The sequence below is a fragment of the Podarcis raffonei genome, chromosome 10 (assembly GCF_027172205.1).
Source record: "Podarcis raffonei isolate rPodRaf1 chromosome 10, rPodRaf1.pri, whole genome shotgun sequence".
NCBI classification, from domain to species: domain Eukaryota; kingdom Metazoa; phylum Chordata; class Lepidosauria; order Squamata; family Lacertidae; genus Podarcis; species Podarcis raffonei.
Genome location: NC_070611.1, coordinates 33,623,989 through 33,638,263, shown reverse-complemented (window position 1 = coordinate 33,638,263; position 14,275 = coordinate 33,623,989). Strand labels below are relative to the sequence as shown.

At 38.8% G+C, this 14,275-nt stretch overlaps 1 protein-coding gene across 3 annotated transcripts in view; it reads right to left on the bottom strand.

Annotated features, from left to right (window-relative positions):
- Nucleotides 1-523: 523 nt before the first annotated feature.
- The window catches only part of TRHDE (thyrotropin releasing hormone degrading enzyme), a 194,502-nt gene continuing 180,750 nt past the window's right edge, over nt 524-14,275 (bottom strand). For all 3 annotated transcript variants that reach the window (XM_053405129.1, XM_053405131.1, XM_053405130.1), the window contains 4 exons: nt 7,654-7,821; nt 5,255-5,395; nt 2,259-2,340; nt 524-1,303 (listed from right to left, as the gene is read on the bottom strand). In XM_053405129.1, coding sequence (XP_053261104.1) covers nt 1,160-1,303; nt 2,259-2,340; nt 5,255-5,395; nt 7,654-7,821 — 535 coding nt within the window. In that variant the 3' untranslated portion in view covers nt 524-1,159. The remainder of the gene's footprint in view (nt 1,304-2,258; nt 2,341-5,254; nt 5,396-7,653; nt 7,822-14,275) is intronic.

Sequence of the window (14,275 nt, the reverse complement as noted above, 5' to 3'; positions counted from 1 at the left end):
TGTTTAGGATCTAGCTTTTGAAAAGCTCTAGAAGATACCTCACATGAAAAGTAGAACAGATACAAGAGACTACTTTTAAACATAGGCTACCACAGTATTAAAAATTGCTGCAAATGCCATCTTGTTTAATTTTTATGGGATGCTTGTGTGAATAAATAACACTCTTATGCTGAAAAGACAAGAGGGGAACTGGATCATTATTTAGGAAGATCTTCTTGTTTCTCTACAGATTCTGTTTTATTTTTCTCTGTTGATTTGATATTTTTCATGATATCAAGCATTGGTAGCTGTGTAATTAATTACCATACTTTCTGCATCACACCTAATGAGTATTTTTTGCACACTAAAATCCACACATAAGGGTGATTTATGGATTTTGTCCAAGAACATATGTGAAACTCATTTCATAAACCATTTAAACGTATGGTGATCAGAGGGCTAAATTTGTTGTTAGCTGTTCAACAGTGAATAAATTTTGGAATTATAACATATTGTGAGAATAAACTTTCTCTAATCGTGTCTGTATCATTGACTTAAAATAGGGGAGCATTTAATTTGTATAATCATCTGCAACTCAAAAAGAGGGTCAATGTCCAAATCGTAACTGAGACAATCTAAGTGCTGACATAACTGACCTACACCATGGAAAGGTGACAGTTAGTCACAGGCTGATCATATAGATCATTTACGTTCTTCTTTCCACCTTATGTTGCTGTTGTGACACTGATTGTCATAGTCTTTGTGCTTTTGCATAATGCCCATCTTCGATGTAACAGAAATTCACACACAAACATGGACACCTTAAGTAAGCATGCTAGAATACAGGCAGGAACCATACAACCATGCACAAATATTCTGAGGGTCTCCCCCCAAAAAACTGACATTAACATTTACATGCACCACTTAATATCACATTTGGCCATGGTACAGTGGGGACTTGGTTTTGTAAGCATTCATGACCCTTTCTCTCTGTCATAGTTCTTTTCTTCCCTTGCCTTTTAGTTTTGAGGAGATTGGTGCAAAAATATAATATATCTATATATTCTTTCCATTTTAACCAGTCTTCATTGTGCTTCCAGTCAAAAGTTCTTGGAATGTCACACTGTGCTTCTCCTCCTGGCTGCACAATTTGGTGCTAAGTTTTGGTTAGAAACACTGATTAGTGTGCCAGCGATTTTCTCAGCCACTGAAATAATTCTTCTTTATAAAGCATTTGCCACCGGACATTGGCTTCCACTGTTTCCACAGCTCGTGAGAAAGAGGCAGCAGATCCCTCCTCGTAGGTCTTTATAAAGTTCTTTAGCTGAAATGCAATTTTCCCAGGTTAATTTGGACTTGAAAAGATGTTCATATTTTCTTTTCTTCCAAAGCATATGAACAAGTTGGATATTGATGACAAAGCTCTACATTTGAAATAAGTTCTTGTAATATTTTACAGGGAGATTTATTACAAAATGCAATAAGGCAACAGACTGCATCAATTAGGTGTGATGCAATTGCTTCAAATTGTGCTGGAAGATATTGACGCGCCAATGCCTGATTATATTAACATCACTTCCTCCGTCTCTCCTGTAGCCCAGCTGCTTTATGTTGCAGACAGCTGGGCTCTTATCAAGTTTTACTCCTACATAAGAAACTAAATACAGAAAATTGGAAACACTCCTAATGTAACTTAGAAGCTAAAGTTAAACTAAAACACTCAGGCTCTTCTCTGAAGAGCCCCAGTTTATCAACCATTATAAAAGATGTGCTCAATTAGGCTAGTAAAACATCCTTAATTCTTTATTGTAAATGGCTGGGTGTTTATGCACCAATTTGAGGGGCTTCTTGACACTATTATGAGCACCATTTTTTAGAGGTTATAATCCCGTGCAAATTGACTCTAAGCAAACATAGGAGGTATGCCTGAACTAATGCCAAGAGGCCCCACACCTCCTATTCATGTAGGCTTTTGTTGTTAGGTAGTCCTTGGGAAAGGTTCCCACTGAACTCAGTAGATTTACTTTTGAGTAGAAACACAAATGATTTGGGGGTAAGGTGTTCTGACAAAGCTGCCTTTCCCTTAAATGAAACTCTAGTGCAGCCATTCTGCACACACCATTATAAGGCGCTGAGGAAGCCGCGATAGGTATCATTACATGGCAAAACACTATGGCTACTGTATGTAGCCCGGCTACTTTTAGATATGTAAGACTTAAGACATCAAAATGAACATGAATATAAAATAACTTCAAGGCACCGAACTGCATAATATTTACCTCATTTAGTTCACTCTCTGTGTTAAGAAATTCTGTGACTCCACTGATAAGTTTTGAATTCATAAATAATGCTTCCCCATATCTTCAACAGCAGGTCAAAAATGCAAATATGAAATAGATTGAACAACAATGCCTTGATTATTTACATGTTAAAATATATCTATTACATTTAAGTTTTATTATGACAGTTACAGTTTTACCTGATGTTTCTGGTCCATATATACAGTCTAATCCATAAAAGCAGAGAATAGCCAGGCTGGGTCATATCCTTAAGGCTAAAACCTAACATTTACATCAGCATAGTGTTTTTTTCCCCTTATCACTAAACTTATTAAATGCTTTCTGTTGAGCATATGAATCCACTAAATCTGAATTCATCATACCAGAATATATCTACTAAACTCCATTCAAAGCAATTTGGCTCACTGAGGCAATATGAAATAAATAATTTTCTCTATGCAGCATAGCCAGCCGATCACACTGGGTCAAGAACCTGCTTATTAATGGCAGAACTAAAAATAGGAAGTTAGGGGAAGACCAGCTGATATTCAAGCTACAGACACTCTGGCTGGTTTGTAACTTCTTTGCATAATACATGCTGGTATTAACAGTCTAAAGGCGAGGGAACTCACCAACATTTATATGACCATTTAGGTATGGCCTTTCCCACCATAAACTAACACTTATTGGATCTGACTGGCTATATCCACTCTTTTGCTTAAAAATGGAAGACACAACTGTTCTAAGTTTAATTGTTTAAGTTACATGGCAATTACATAGCAGTGACTCTGTATTCTAAGTGGAAAAGACTCCTTCATTCCCATTCTCAAGTGAATAATGCCATGATACTTTTTTCCTATGCAATACTGATGCTTTTAATTCTGCTTTTGTTGTATCATAGGTATTCTGGGCATTTCCCTGCTCTTGTGATGGTACAGTAGCCTCCTCTCCAAGGGCATAATAAGTCCTGCCCCCCTGCCTCTGGCATATGCACAGGGAACAAGCCAGGCTGTCATGGGAAATGGGTGATCTGAACATAGCTCCCATATCATCATCTAACATGATCCGCTCCACTTACTCATGATGTGATGGCCTGTCAGTGGGTCACTAAGGATATCATTCGCATAACTGTGTTACAAAGGATCATGCCCTTTGTCATAGCTTGCCGTTTCTCTTTCACATTATCTGTTGCCTCAAGGATTCCAGTTCTAAATTCACTTTTAATTTATGTTGTTCTCCCCCCCCCCATGTTTGTCCTGTACATTGCTTGAATGTTAAGAAGTATTTTCCAGCCCACCCTTACCAAAATAAACCGTTTTGACTTGTAATTTGTTGGCTATTCGTTTGTTAGATTGTCATAGATTCACAGAATATTGCGAAAGAAAAGAACTAAAAAAATCAATAAATATCAGGTCCCCTGGGTATTATGCTAACATATAACATACTTCTTGCAAAACACTGGATACCAAGAGCTGTATCAGCAAAGAAAGAACAGATATTAGATTGGGTTATTACCACAATAGTGAAGCTGACAGCTCATAACTTTTTTAAAAGTAAAATAAAGCTGGATGGTATCAAAAACAATAACTCAGTTCAGATGACTCTCCAAAACCATGACTTGGGAAATTATGAATAAATTGCTGTGAGCATTGGACTTGGCACATTATCTTTTCTCTTTCCCCTCCGTTGCAGGTAAAGAAAAGCAATTAGGGGTTGTATCCAACTGAGTTCTACTTAGTGTAGACACTGTAATCAATAGACTTAGATTAGTGATGGCAATTAATTTCAGTATGTTTATTCCTACTCTTGAGTTGGATACAACACTTATAGAGTTGGATACAACAATTTATAGAGTTGTATTGAACTAAGTACTCAGTACTCAGAATTGGATACAACTCTTGAGTGCTAAGGACTTAGTTCAATACAACTCAAAGTTCCTGCTTCTTCTTTGCTGTTGCTTTGCTATTTATCTGGTTACAGTAAACTTAATGTAGCCAGTGGGTCCCTGGTAATAAACTTCATAAAATGAATGAATAAATTGTATTAAATGAAAAATTTGATACCTGAAAAGAAGACATTTCACAAAATTTATGGGCTAGATCCAGACTTAAGTTAATGGAACTTGGTTCCCACGGATGTCACTATGCAGTCATTATCATTTCTTCCCATTGAAAGGAAAGGAGAAAGTTCAACTAATTTAGGCTGCAATCCTAATGAATGCCTGGGAGCAGCAGGGCTAAATAAAGTGGTGGAACTGCAAATGTGGGGGGTGGGCTGCTGTAAAACTGCCAGTTCACTGAGCCAGCTTTTGCTAGCACATTAAAGAGCCTTTAATCAGGTCCATGACCAGTAGCTGGGCTGGTTTAGGATTTAGTGGTTCCTTGGTTGGCCCAGATATGTTCCCAAAACATCTTGTTTCAGTGGTTTATGCTGGCTACTCTGGTTCGGATACCAATGGTGGTAGCTTCCGCATGGCTGTACTTTCAATGGGCAATGGGGATTTCTGTTGCAACACAGCCCCCTCTGCTTGCAGAGCTGAACATATTTGAGTTGAGGAAACCATCACCACATCCTAACCCTCTCCAGCATGGAGGTTTGAGGGTTAGAATTGTTCTGTTAGTCTGGATCCAACTCTAAATAATGTATAAACTGTACTGTATTGGTACTGGTAATGAAAACTGCAGTGTATTTTAACTGTCATTATAAGTAATAAATGACAACTTTGCTAATGCATTGAGATGGGATGGTCACAGATTTCTCCCCAGATTCAACTCTCACTACAACAGATGGGGAGACGGGTGTGTTTGTGTGTTAATTTCCCCATGCACAAGAGGTTTAGATCCAAAATGCTTACTTATGCATGTGTATAATATGTACAATTGTTAAGATAAAATAAATACTAAACTAAATATTTGAAACAATGAAGAAGCAAATGGCTGTAAGAAAGTTGCGGCCAGTACTCTCACTTGTTTTGTATTGATAGGCATATATTTTACCTTGCATTCAATATTTTCCATTTTTCTCTAAAAAACTTCCAAGCAAGATCTCTTCCATGTGGATTTCTAGCTACATGGATTATGACATCAATTGCATCCTGATCCAGGACAACCTCTGAATTAAGAGACAGGTTAAGAAGCCTTGAATAAGAAGAGAAGGGAGGAGAAATGGTTAGTTGTTGCCAGCATAAATACTAAAATATCGAGCTATTAGACATCCTGGCACTCGCAATGAAGGTTAGAAATTGCTACATGATTTTGAAATTCATTGCAGAAGCTTTCCTGGACTTTTGTTTTATAAAGTACAGAAAAGAAGCAAGACTTTGTATGATAGAAAAAAGTGTTTTGTTTCATGATTGGCCTATGACAGATATTTGATAAAACCTGAAACTGAATTGCTTCATTTTAGATTTCATCCTAAATGCTACTCTGAGATTATGCTTACCCAAAATTTAAGTGAGATTTGCAATCATTTTCAAGTAAACTTGGAATATATGATTTGGAAGAAATGCTATCCACATAATACAAATATGTCTTGAAAATCTGCAAAAAGGAGATATCAGTTTTGATTATTAGGAAAAAGCTTTAAATATGTCCTGAGTGTTTCCAGTGCCATGAGCAGATCTGAAATACTATTATTTGTATTGCTCTGTTTTTTCTTCTATGTTATATGCTATTCTCTTGGAACTAATCAAGTAATAACTAATCTGAAGAAGAAAAACCACTAAAACACACACAAACACTTCCACAAGAGAGATTTAAAAATGCTTAAATTTATGGAAGAATGAACAAAGTGATACTATGACTAATATTACTATTTCTAATTAATTAATTTTCTATACCACCTTTCGTCCGAAGATTACAGGGCCGTTTACAATATAAAAACTCACAAATACATACCAGAACAACAAGTGAAAGCAATACCCCACCCCCAGTTCAAAAGGCCATAGATTGCTTAATTAGCCAAAGGCTTGAGAGAAAAAGAATGAGTTTGCTTGGTGCCTAAAGATATGTAACAAAGATGCCAGGGATAACCATTCCACAAGTAGGGAGCCACTGCAGAAAAGGTCCATTCTTGTGTTGCTGCCCTCCAGACTTCTCACAGAGGAGGCACATGAAGAAGCACGTCCAATAATGATTGCAGGGTACAGATTGGTCCATATGGGGAGAGGCAGTCCTTGAGGTAATGTGATCCTGGGCTGTTTAAGGTTTTATAGGTCAAAACCAGCACTTTGAATTGGGCTTGGAAACTAATTGGCAGCCAGTGCAGTCAGGCCAGGATTGGCATTGTATGTTCAAACTGTATTGCCCCACCCCGGTGAGCAACTTAGCTGGAGAATTCTGCACCAGCTGAAGTTTCCAAACTGTCTTCAGAGGCAGCCCCATGTATAACGTGTTGCAGTAATCTAACCTACAGGAAACCATAGCATAGATGACAGAAGTTTAGGCTGTCCCTGTCCCGACAGGGGCGCAACTGGGCCACCAGCTGAAGCTGATATTCCTCTGTGCCTCTCCCAACAGAAATCACCAGGCATCAAAGCAGTTTCTGCAGCAAAACCTGGCCTAAACCTTGACTGACATGCATCTAGAAAATTAGTTTCCTCCAAGAGTACCTAGATCAGATCTGTGACCACCCACTCTAGAACCTTGCCAAAGAAGAGGAGACAACTGGCCAGTAATTACTTAGATTTTCCAAATCCAGGGAGTATTTACTGAGAAGTGGTTTTACCACTGCCTCCTTCAAGCAGGCAGGGGCCACCTCCTCTTGCAAGGAAGCATCAATCACCTCCCTGGCCCAGCCAGCTGTCCCCTCCTTGCTAGTTTTTATGAGCCAACAGGGGCAAGAATCCAGTGTGCAAGTGGTGGCCCTGACCTATCCAAGCACCTTGTCCACGTCTTGAGCCTTACTAACGGAAATTCAACCAACATAACAGGCCTGGACAGTGCTCAGGACACCTCTTGAGATTCATCTGCTGTAACAATAGAATCAAGGTCCAGGCGGATGCAAGCAATTTTATCCTCAAAATACTTTTCAAACAAGTCGCAGCAAGCTATCGTTGGTTCTGTCAGCTCTTTCGGAACAGAATGTAAAAGGCCCGTACTACCTGGATGGCCCAATGAGAATGTAAGGGAGGCAGCAAATTATGCCTTCTTTGCTGTCTTCACTGCCACTAGCTAGGCTTGATAATGAGCCCTCACCACTGTTTGACTGCATTTGATTGGAGTTTTCCTTCACTTGCATTTGAGCAGTCTCCCATCTTGTTTCCTCACCCTCAGCTCTGGTGCACACCAGGGAGCAAAATGGACTCCACAAAGCTGGAAAAGGTGGTCAGGAGTGATCATGTCAACAACAAGCTTTTTTGGGGGAGGGACTGGAAATGTCAACTAAATTAGCATACCTGTTTAACAAATTTCTGTCATCGCTACAAGTTAAAGCTTCTAACAATATTTTCTTCTCCGATACTGCCGTAGTAGAGTGGAATTTCATCCAGATGAATTCCCATACATCTTCATCCATCAGTGAAACTCCTGTGCAGTAGACGATGTCTCTTACATTAAGAGGTATTCTTTTAAAAAAAGAAGGGAGAAAAAAACATATCCTAGTAATATTATATTAATAAGATGTTCCAACAAAAGAATATACATCTTAAAGCTATACTGGTCATGTGACACAAGTGGACTGGGCAGGTTAAAATTATGTTTTTGTAATTTGACTTCCCTATGCTTTAAAACGGGGAAAGGGTAAGGGAATATAACTTATGACCCTTATGTTGATTCCCTGACTTAAAATTCCCTCCCCGATCTATAAACTGCAGGGGGGGGGCAGGGAAGTATGGGCAAAATTTTTGTACCTGTAGGAAATATAACAAGGAAAACTTGAACCAAACCAAATTAAAATTTGGGCAGGTATAATCTGTGCTAACAGGCAGAAAATCTCCTCCTGCCTGCTGCTAAGGGCCAAACCACCCCAGAGAAACTCCCTCATGCAAGGTATCATGAAGGAAGGCAAAGCCATCTTCCCATAAAGGGAAGCTGCAGGTACATGCCCTGATAGGTACATGTCCCACCCCTGTTCAGCATTCAACAGGTGGCACTTGCCAGGCCCCAAGCACCAGACCAAACAGCCCTGCAAAGCGGTCAAGAATAAAGGACGGTTAGTGGGGTGCCTTCAACCCAACATGCCTCAGGGTGCTGACCATTATCTGCCTGCATGAAATGACAAACCAACCAAATAGCCAAATTAAGCCCTAACCCACCATAAGCCAATCAAATTCAGAGCAGACTAAAGTGGGTTATAAAAGGGACCCCCAAATTAGGATGCTCCCCACTCAGCTCCATTTTGGAAACTGGCTAAGCCCACTTTGCTCAAGAGGAGGCGAGCATGATGCCACTGTGGATCAGAGAAGGAAGTCTCAGGGGAGGAGCAAGCTATTTATGCAAGCTCCCACTCCTATTTCAGACCAAGTGTGAAGGAGAAACTCCCCTTCTACTCCCAAGGAAAGCCAGTGAAACGTCCTTCCTCAGTGGGGTAGAGTATTCCCAACTGAAGATAGGGATCAACTTTATAGTTGGGGGTGGGAAAGCTGCAATATGTTGCTGTCTACTTCACAGGATCCCTGACCTGGACTTGCAACAAAAAAAAATAGGCGGAGGATTTGGGAGAATAATTCATCACCTGTCCACCTCATACCTGCACAACCTCCTTAGAAGCATTTGGCTGGATGGTGTAAACTGAGGAAATAATAGGCTGCAATGCTCATATCAGTCCAATATGAAATTTCGATGAAAAAAATGATTACCGTCCTGGTCCCAATCTCAAATATGTCTTATTCTTAAACGTTTATATTTATTAGTGTAAAACTTTTTTTCCATACTTGAAGCCATAGTTAGGGTTGTACCGTCAAGTGGCAGCAGACAACTATCACTTACATTTTTATTTTAAATTATCTTTTTTATCATTTAGGTGGCTTTCAAAAGGCTTTCCCTACTTGTAGGGCTGTAAGCCAACAAGACATCTGCAAAAAGAAAAATAGAGGCAATTCCTTTCAAGCTGATTGTCTCATTAGCTTTGCACACTGACCAAATGCTGGGATACAATCAGCAGTATACATGAGCAGAACAGTGCACCATCTGAAAATATTTATCACTTCCTACAGTAAGAAGGTGCTTATCTCTTGCTTCCTAAAGTTTATTTCTATGAAAATTCAGTCTATTTATCATCTTCCATGTATCCTATGCTCAGTGGTGATTACTCTTCAGTAGATATGTGTAGGATTGCCCTATACATTTACAAATCCACTTCACATCTATTTCAACTATACTTCAAACTGCATTGAGTACAATTTTGTTGAATTATTAGTGGACAATTACAAAAAAATACACATATGCATAAAACAAATACCTAAAACAATGAACACCCACATAAAAAATTATCTTTAAAAAGAGCAGAATCACAAATATACAATAGCAACAATCTCCCCCAAAATTTTATCTGTAATAACAGTTGCCACAGGACTTGCTGGATTAAGCCAAAAGCCAATCTAGTTTAACATCATGCTTTGCACGTTGCCAACCATGTGTTTGGGGAGTCAGGAAGCAGGATATACGAGCTCATGGCACCCTCATGTTTGTGATCCCCAGCAACTGGAATCCGCAGGCATATGGATTCCATGCCTAAGCAATGAGGAGTTTACCAGCTCATGGATGAAAATTATGGTTAGAAAAGCCACTTTGATTGGTATGCCACCTTCTCTCCTGTACCATCTGGGCTATGATACTGCCCTTGAATCTGTGAGGCAAAGGCTTTGGGACATATCACATAGTGATCTCCTATCTCAATCTCATGTTATCTGTGGCCCATTAGCAGTAGGAATTCACTATGGGTTTGAGTTTCAGACACCTGATTATCTAAGAAATTTGTCTGTACCAACATATCGGCGTGTTTTCACCAAAGCCAGATTAAATGTATTCCCACCAGAAGTGTTAAACGGCAGACTGAGAGGTATCCCTTATCAAAATAGGATCTGTGTGTGCTCTCAGGACATTGACTGCATGTGGCATATTTTATTGCGTTGCAGACAATATGATCAAACTAAGGAATTATTGATTAAACCACTATTGTCAAATCGACCGGGTCAATCTGAAGCCTACTATATCAAATATCTTCTGGACGACAAGTCCAATGATATCACAGTGGCCGTGGCAAAGTTTCTTTCAGTAGTCATACGAATCAAAGATCAACAGGCCCATGACTAAACAAAAACGCTTCAGAATCTGTATTTTATTCTGAATCCATGTTATGGATCATTGGACCGCAATAAAGATTATGATTATTATTATTACAGGCATATGGCTCAAAGTGGCTCAAGTTGGTGGTGATCACTATTACTTCTGACAAATTCTGTAACCTAATTCTGGTGTGAATAAATACTCCTTTTTGTCTGCTTTGAATATTCCATCCAGCTTCTTTAGATTAGCCCAGGTTCTAGAATTATGAAAGTGGAAGAAGAACTTCTCTCCATTCACTTATTCACACCATGGATAATTCTATATACCCTTTCTTTCCTCTAGTTCATTTGGGTTTCTTTCTCTTTTTTTAGATTTTTAGACAGAAGGTATCTTCAAGGTTTACATCTGGTGGTTTAACAGTTCCATGGTTTTAAAGCTCTGGTCGCCCAACTTCAGTGTTTATGCAAGAGCAGAAAGCATTCACTTGCTACGTTAACTAGAGGGAATTGGAAATGGTGGCTGAGTGTTATTTAAGGATATACTGCCAAAGATCTTCCTTTGTTAGAATAAACCCCTCCTGGGCTATCTCGCCTGCACTCATTTTTTAAACCAAAGCTATGATCAATACTTCAGAGAGTATGCTTCAGTTTTGAAAGCATTTTAAATGGCTTTTATTTGAATACATGTACTGTTGTGATTTATTTAACTTTATTTATCTTGCATAGGAGACATGGCAAGGATAAAATATGTGGCTAGCATAGCTGCTGATTAAAAATTAAGCACTTTGGAAAATGTTAAAAATTAAACAGAAAAAATAACAATTAAAATCATGCTGTGCCTTTACAGAGAAATCTATTTTTTCAATGATTAATAATAAAGCTTTACAAAGAGTTAAGAATAATCTTTTAAGTTATAATTAATTGGTACATGCTTGTTCTTGTTTAAACTAAGTTCTAACAAATGGAAATACATTTATAAAATAGGCCCTTAATTATTTATCTTCTAGGCAAATGGTGTTCTAATTTCTTAAAATGTAATTGGATGCAATTTAGGCAGCTCTTTGATTTAGTGACATGCTTCAAACCATTTAGGGAAACATTTAAGAAAGGAAATTAATCAGATGTCCCGTTTTAATTCTGAGAATTTAGCCAAAGCTTTTCAGTGTGTTTGATTACAGATTTGTTTTATATAACACTCCCATATGAATAAGAACTAACTTTTCAAAATTCTGGATGAACGTAATAATTGCTCTTTTAAATGCTATAATGATTATTAGGGTAGTGATAAAGTGGGAAATCAAATCCAAACTCTTCTTCTACTACTACTACTAACTGCTATTTGGGTATAAGCACTATTAATTCCTAACAAACCATACTCACAACATAGAAATACAAAATGAGAACCCAAAATACATAATACAACAAAAACAAATAAATAACACTCTCTCCCACAAATATATTATTATTATTATTATTATTATTATTATTATTATTATTATTCGTGGATTGCTGATTTTATCCTAGGTTTGGCTAACCAAGCACCCCAGTATGGGGCAACATTTTCACAGGTGGAAGAATTACCTTAACCACCTGCTTCTCCCTTGCCAGACCATTTCAATCTAGCTGTTACAATTTTCCTTTCATCACAGAGACAACTGCAGAAGCTCTCCTCATACTATCCCTTCCTCAGTGAGACCCATAACTACAGTGCCTCACTCCTCGGACCTCTCTCCATATCTCACCGGCCTCTGGCTCTCTGAGATGAGAAAAGCAACTACTTTGCATGCAACTTTCCTGGTATCTTCATTTTTCTATAATGAACTTGGATCTAAGATTCCACCTCATAATTCCCTATCTCTGCTACAGTAACTAAGCACATGGTCCAGGCACCATATGGGTTGGCTTACCCGTGTAATGCATGAATCCTTTCTATTATGTGTTTCTTTACAGGTGCTTCACCCCACAAAGCTGTTTCCTTGCTTCTAAGTCACTTCCAATTGACTGTATTGCTATTGACTGTATTGACCTGTATTGCTATCACCTTTAAACCTTGGTTTATAAATAAACATTGCACTTGCAACAGGCGTGGTTATTGCTGGCTCTCTGGAGCAAGCACACAAATATTGATTGAAATTCCACAAAGTAAGCAATGTTATCCAAGATAATTCAATTCTGTAAGCATGCAGTCAATTATTTCTAGTAAAGATTCCTCGAGTAGTACTGTTAATTCCAAAATTAGGACTTGTGTATGATACGTGGTTATGCACACTAGCAAATCTGGTAATAGTCTCTACACAACTGCTACTCCCTGTCTGAATATTAGAAACAATAAAATAAAACTATAATCACTGGTCTGTACATGCAATATTTGGAATGGATAGTTAAGTTTCAATGTGGTGTTTGGACTAAATGGCCCTACTAGTCCTTGTGTTCTGTGGTTAAATTGCTTATAAGTCACTCATGAGGTTCTTAAATTAATAGATATATCCAGACCATAGCATTTAGCAAGCAACCCTTTGCTTTACTTGACAATCTAAAAGACATAGGGAATAAACTGTCTTCTTAATGACATTGCCAGACAATAAAGCCTGTATTTACTTGTTATCATGTTAATCCTTAATCCTATTGGATATATGCCCTGGGTCTTCTTTCACACTAAAGTCTTGATTAAGTTGTACTCAGCACACTTCTTTCTACTTAAAACAGCTTTATTGATTTCACTGCAAGACTCTACTCCGTTGCTGCAATAGCCTGTTAATTAACTAATTTCGGCAACATTGGTTGCTATCCTCTCTCTGTGCTATTCTAAAATAATATACTGTATCACTTCATTTACACCTGCATAGATAATGTAGCCACCATTTGTTTAAAGTACATCCTTAAGGCTATACATAGCACAGAACAAAGAATTATATGTGCAGGGAGATGTAGATTCTATGACACATTAAAAATTTATCCAAGAATGTCCAGAAGGCTGAGAAAGTTCCATTGAGGCCAGTTTCATTTTGTGACTAGTTAAATATGCTGTTAATGAGTTTAAGGAAACAAACAAGAATAAAAACATAGGCGGAAAGTTGTTCTGATTTGCAATATTACCCACACACTATGAAGGCAGGAGGCACATGGCCTCAGTTGTTCGGGGCTTTAAACACCAGTGTAAGCACATTGAATTGGGCCTTCTTTCTATAAGGTGAAAACCAGCACAACTGCTTCAAAGCATGGGTTATATGAGCTCTAAATGAACCCTGGGCAATAATCTGGCTACTGTATTTTGGATCAGCTAATGCAGGGGTCATCAACCTAAGGCCCATGGGCCGGAAGTGGCCTATGGAGGTCATTCGACCGGCCCACAAGCTGCCCCCGAACCGAGGTGCCCGCTCACGCACTGCGCTAAAGTGGCACAATGCATGGACTCACTTCTGTGGCACTGGAAATCGCGTCTGTGCATGCACAAATGCCATAAATTGTGGGGGGGGGGACCACACACAATTTGGCCCACAGAAGGATATCCGTGGGACCGATCTGGCCCAGGCAAGATAAACCTTGCCGACCCCTGAGTTAATGTGTTTGAATAGTCACAGAATGCACTGAAGTAGTCCAATCTGAAGGTTACCAGAGTGAGGGAGTACAGAGTCCTCGTGATCTGTGTCCCAGGGGGGCCATAGCTGGTGAAAGCAGATGGAGCTGGAAATATGCACTCCTAGCCCAATGCTACTTGAGCCTCCAATGTTAGATCCAGGAGTAGCCAAATTGAGTAAATAAACATGATATAATTGGAGAACTTGTACATGAT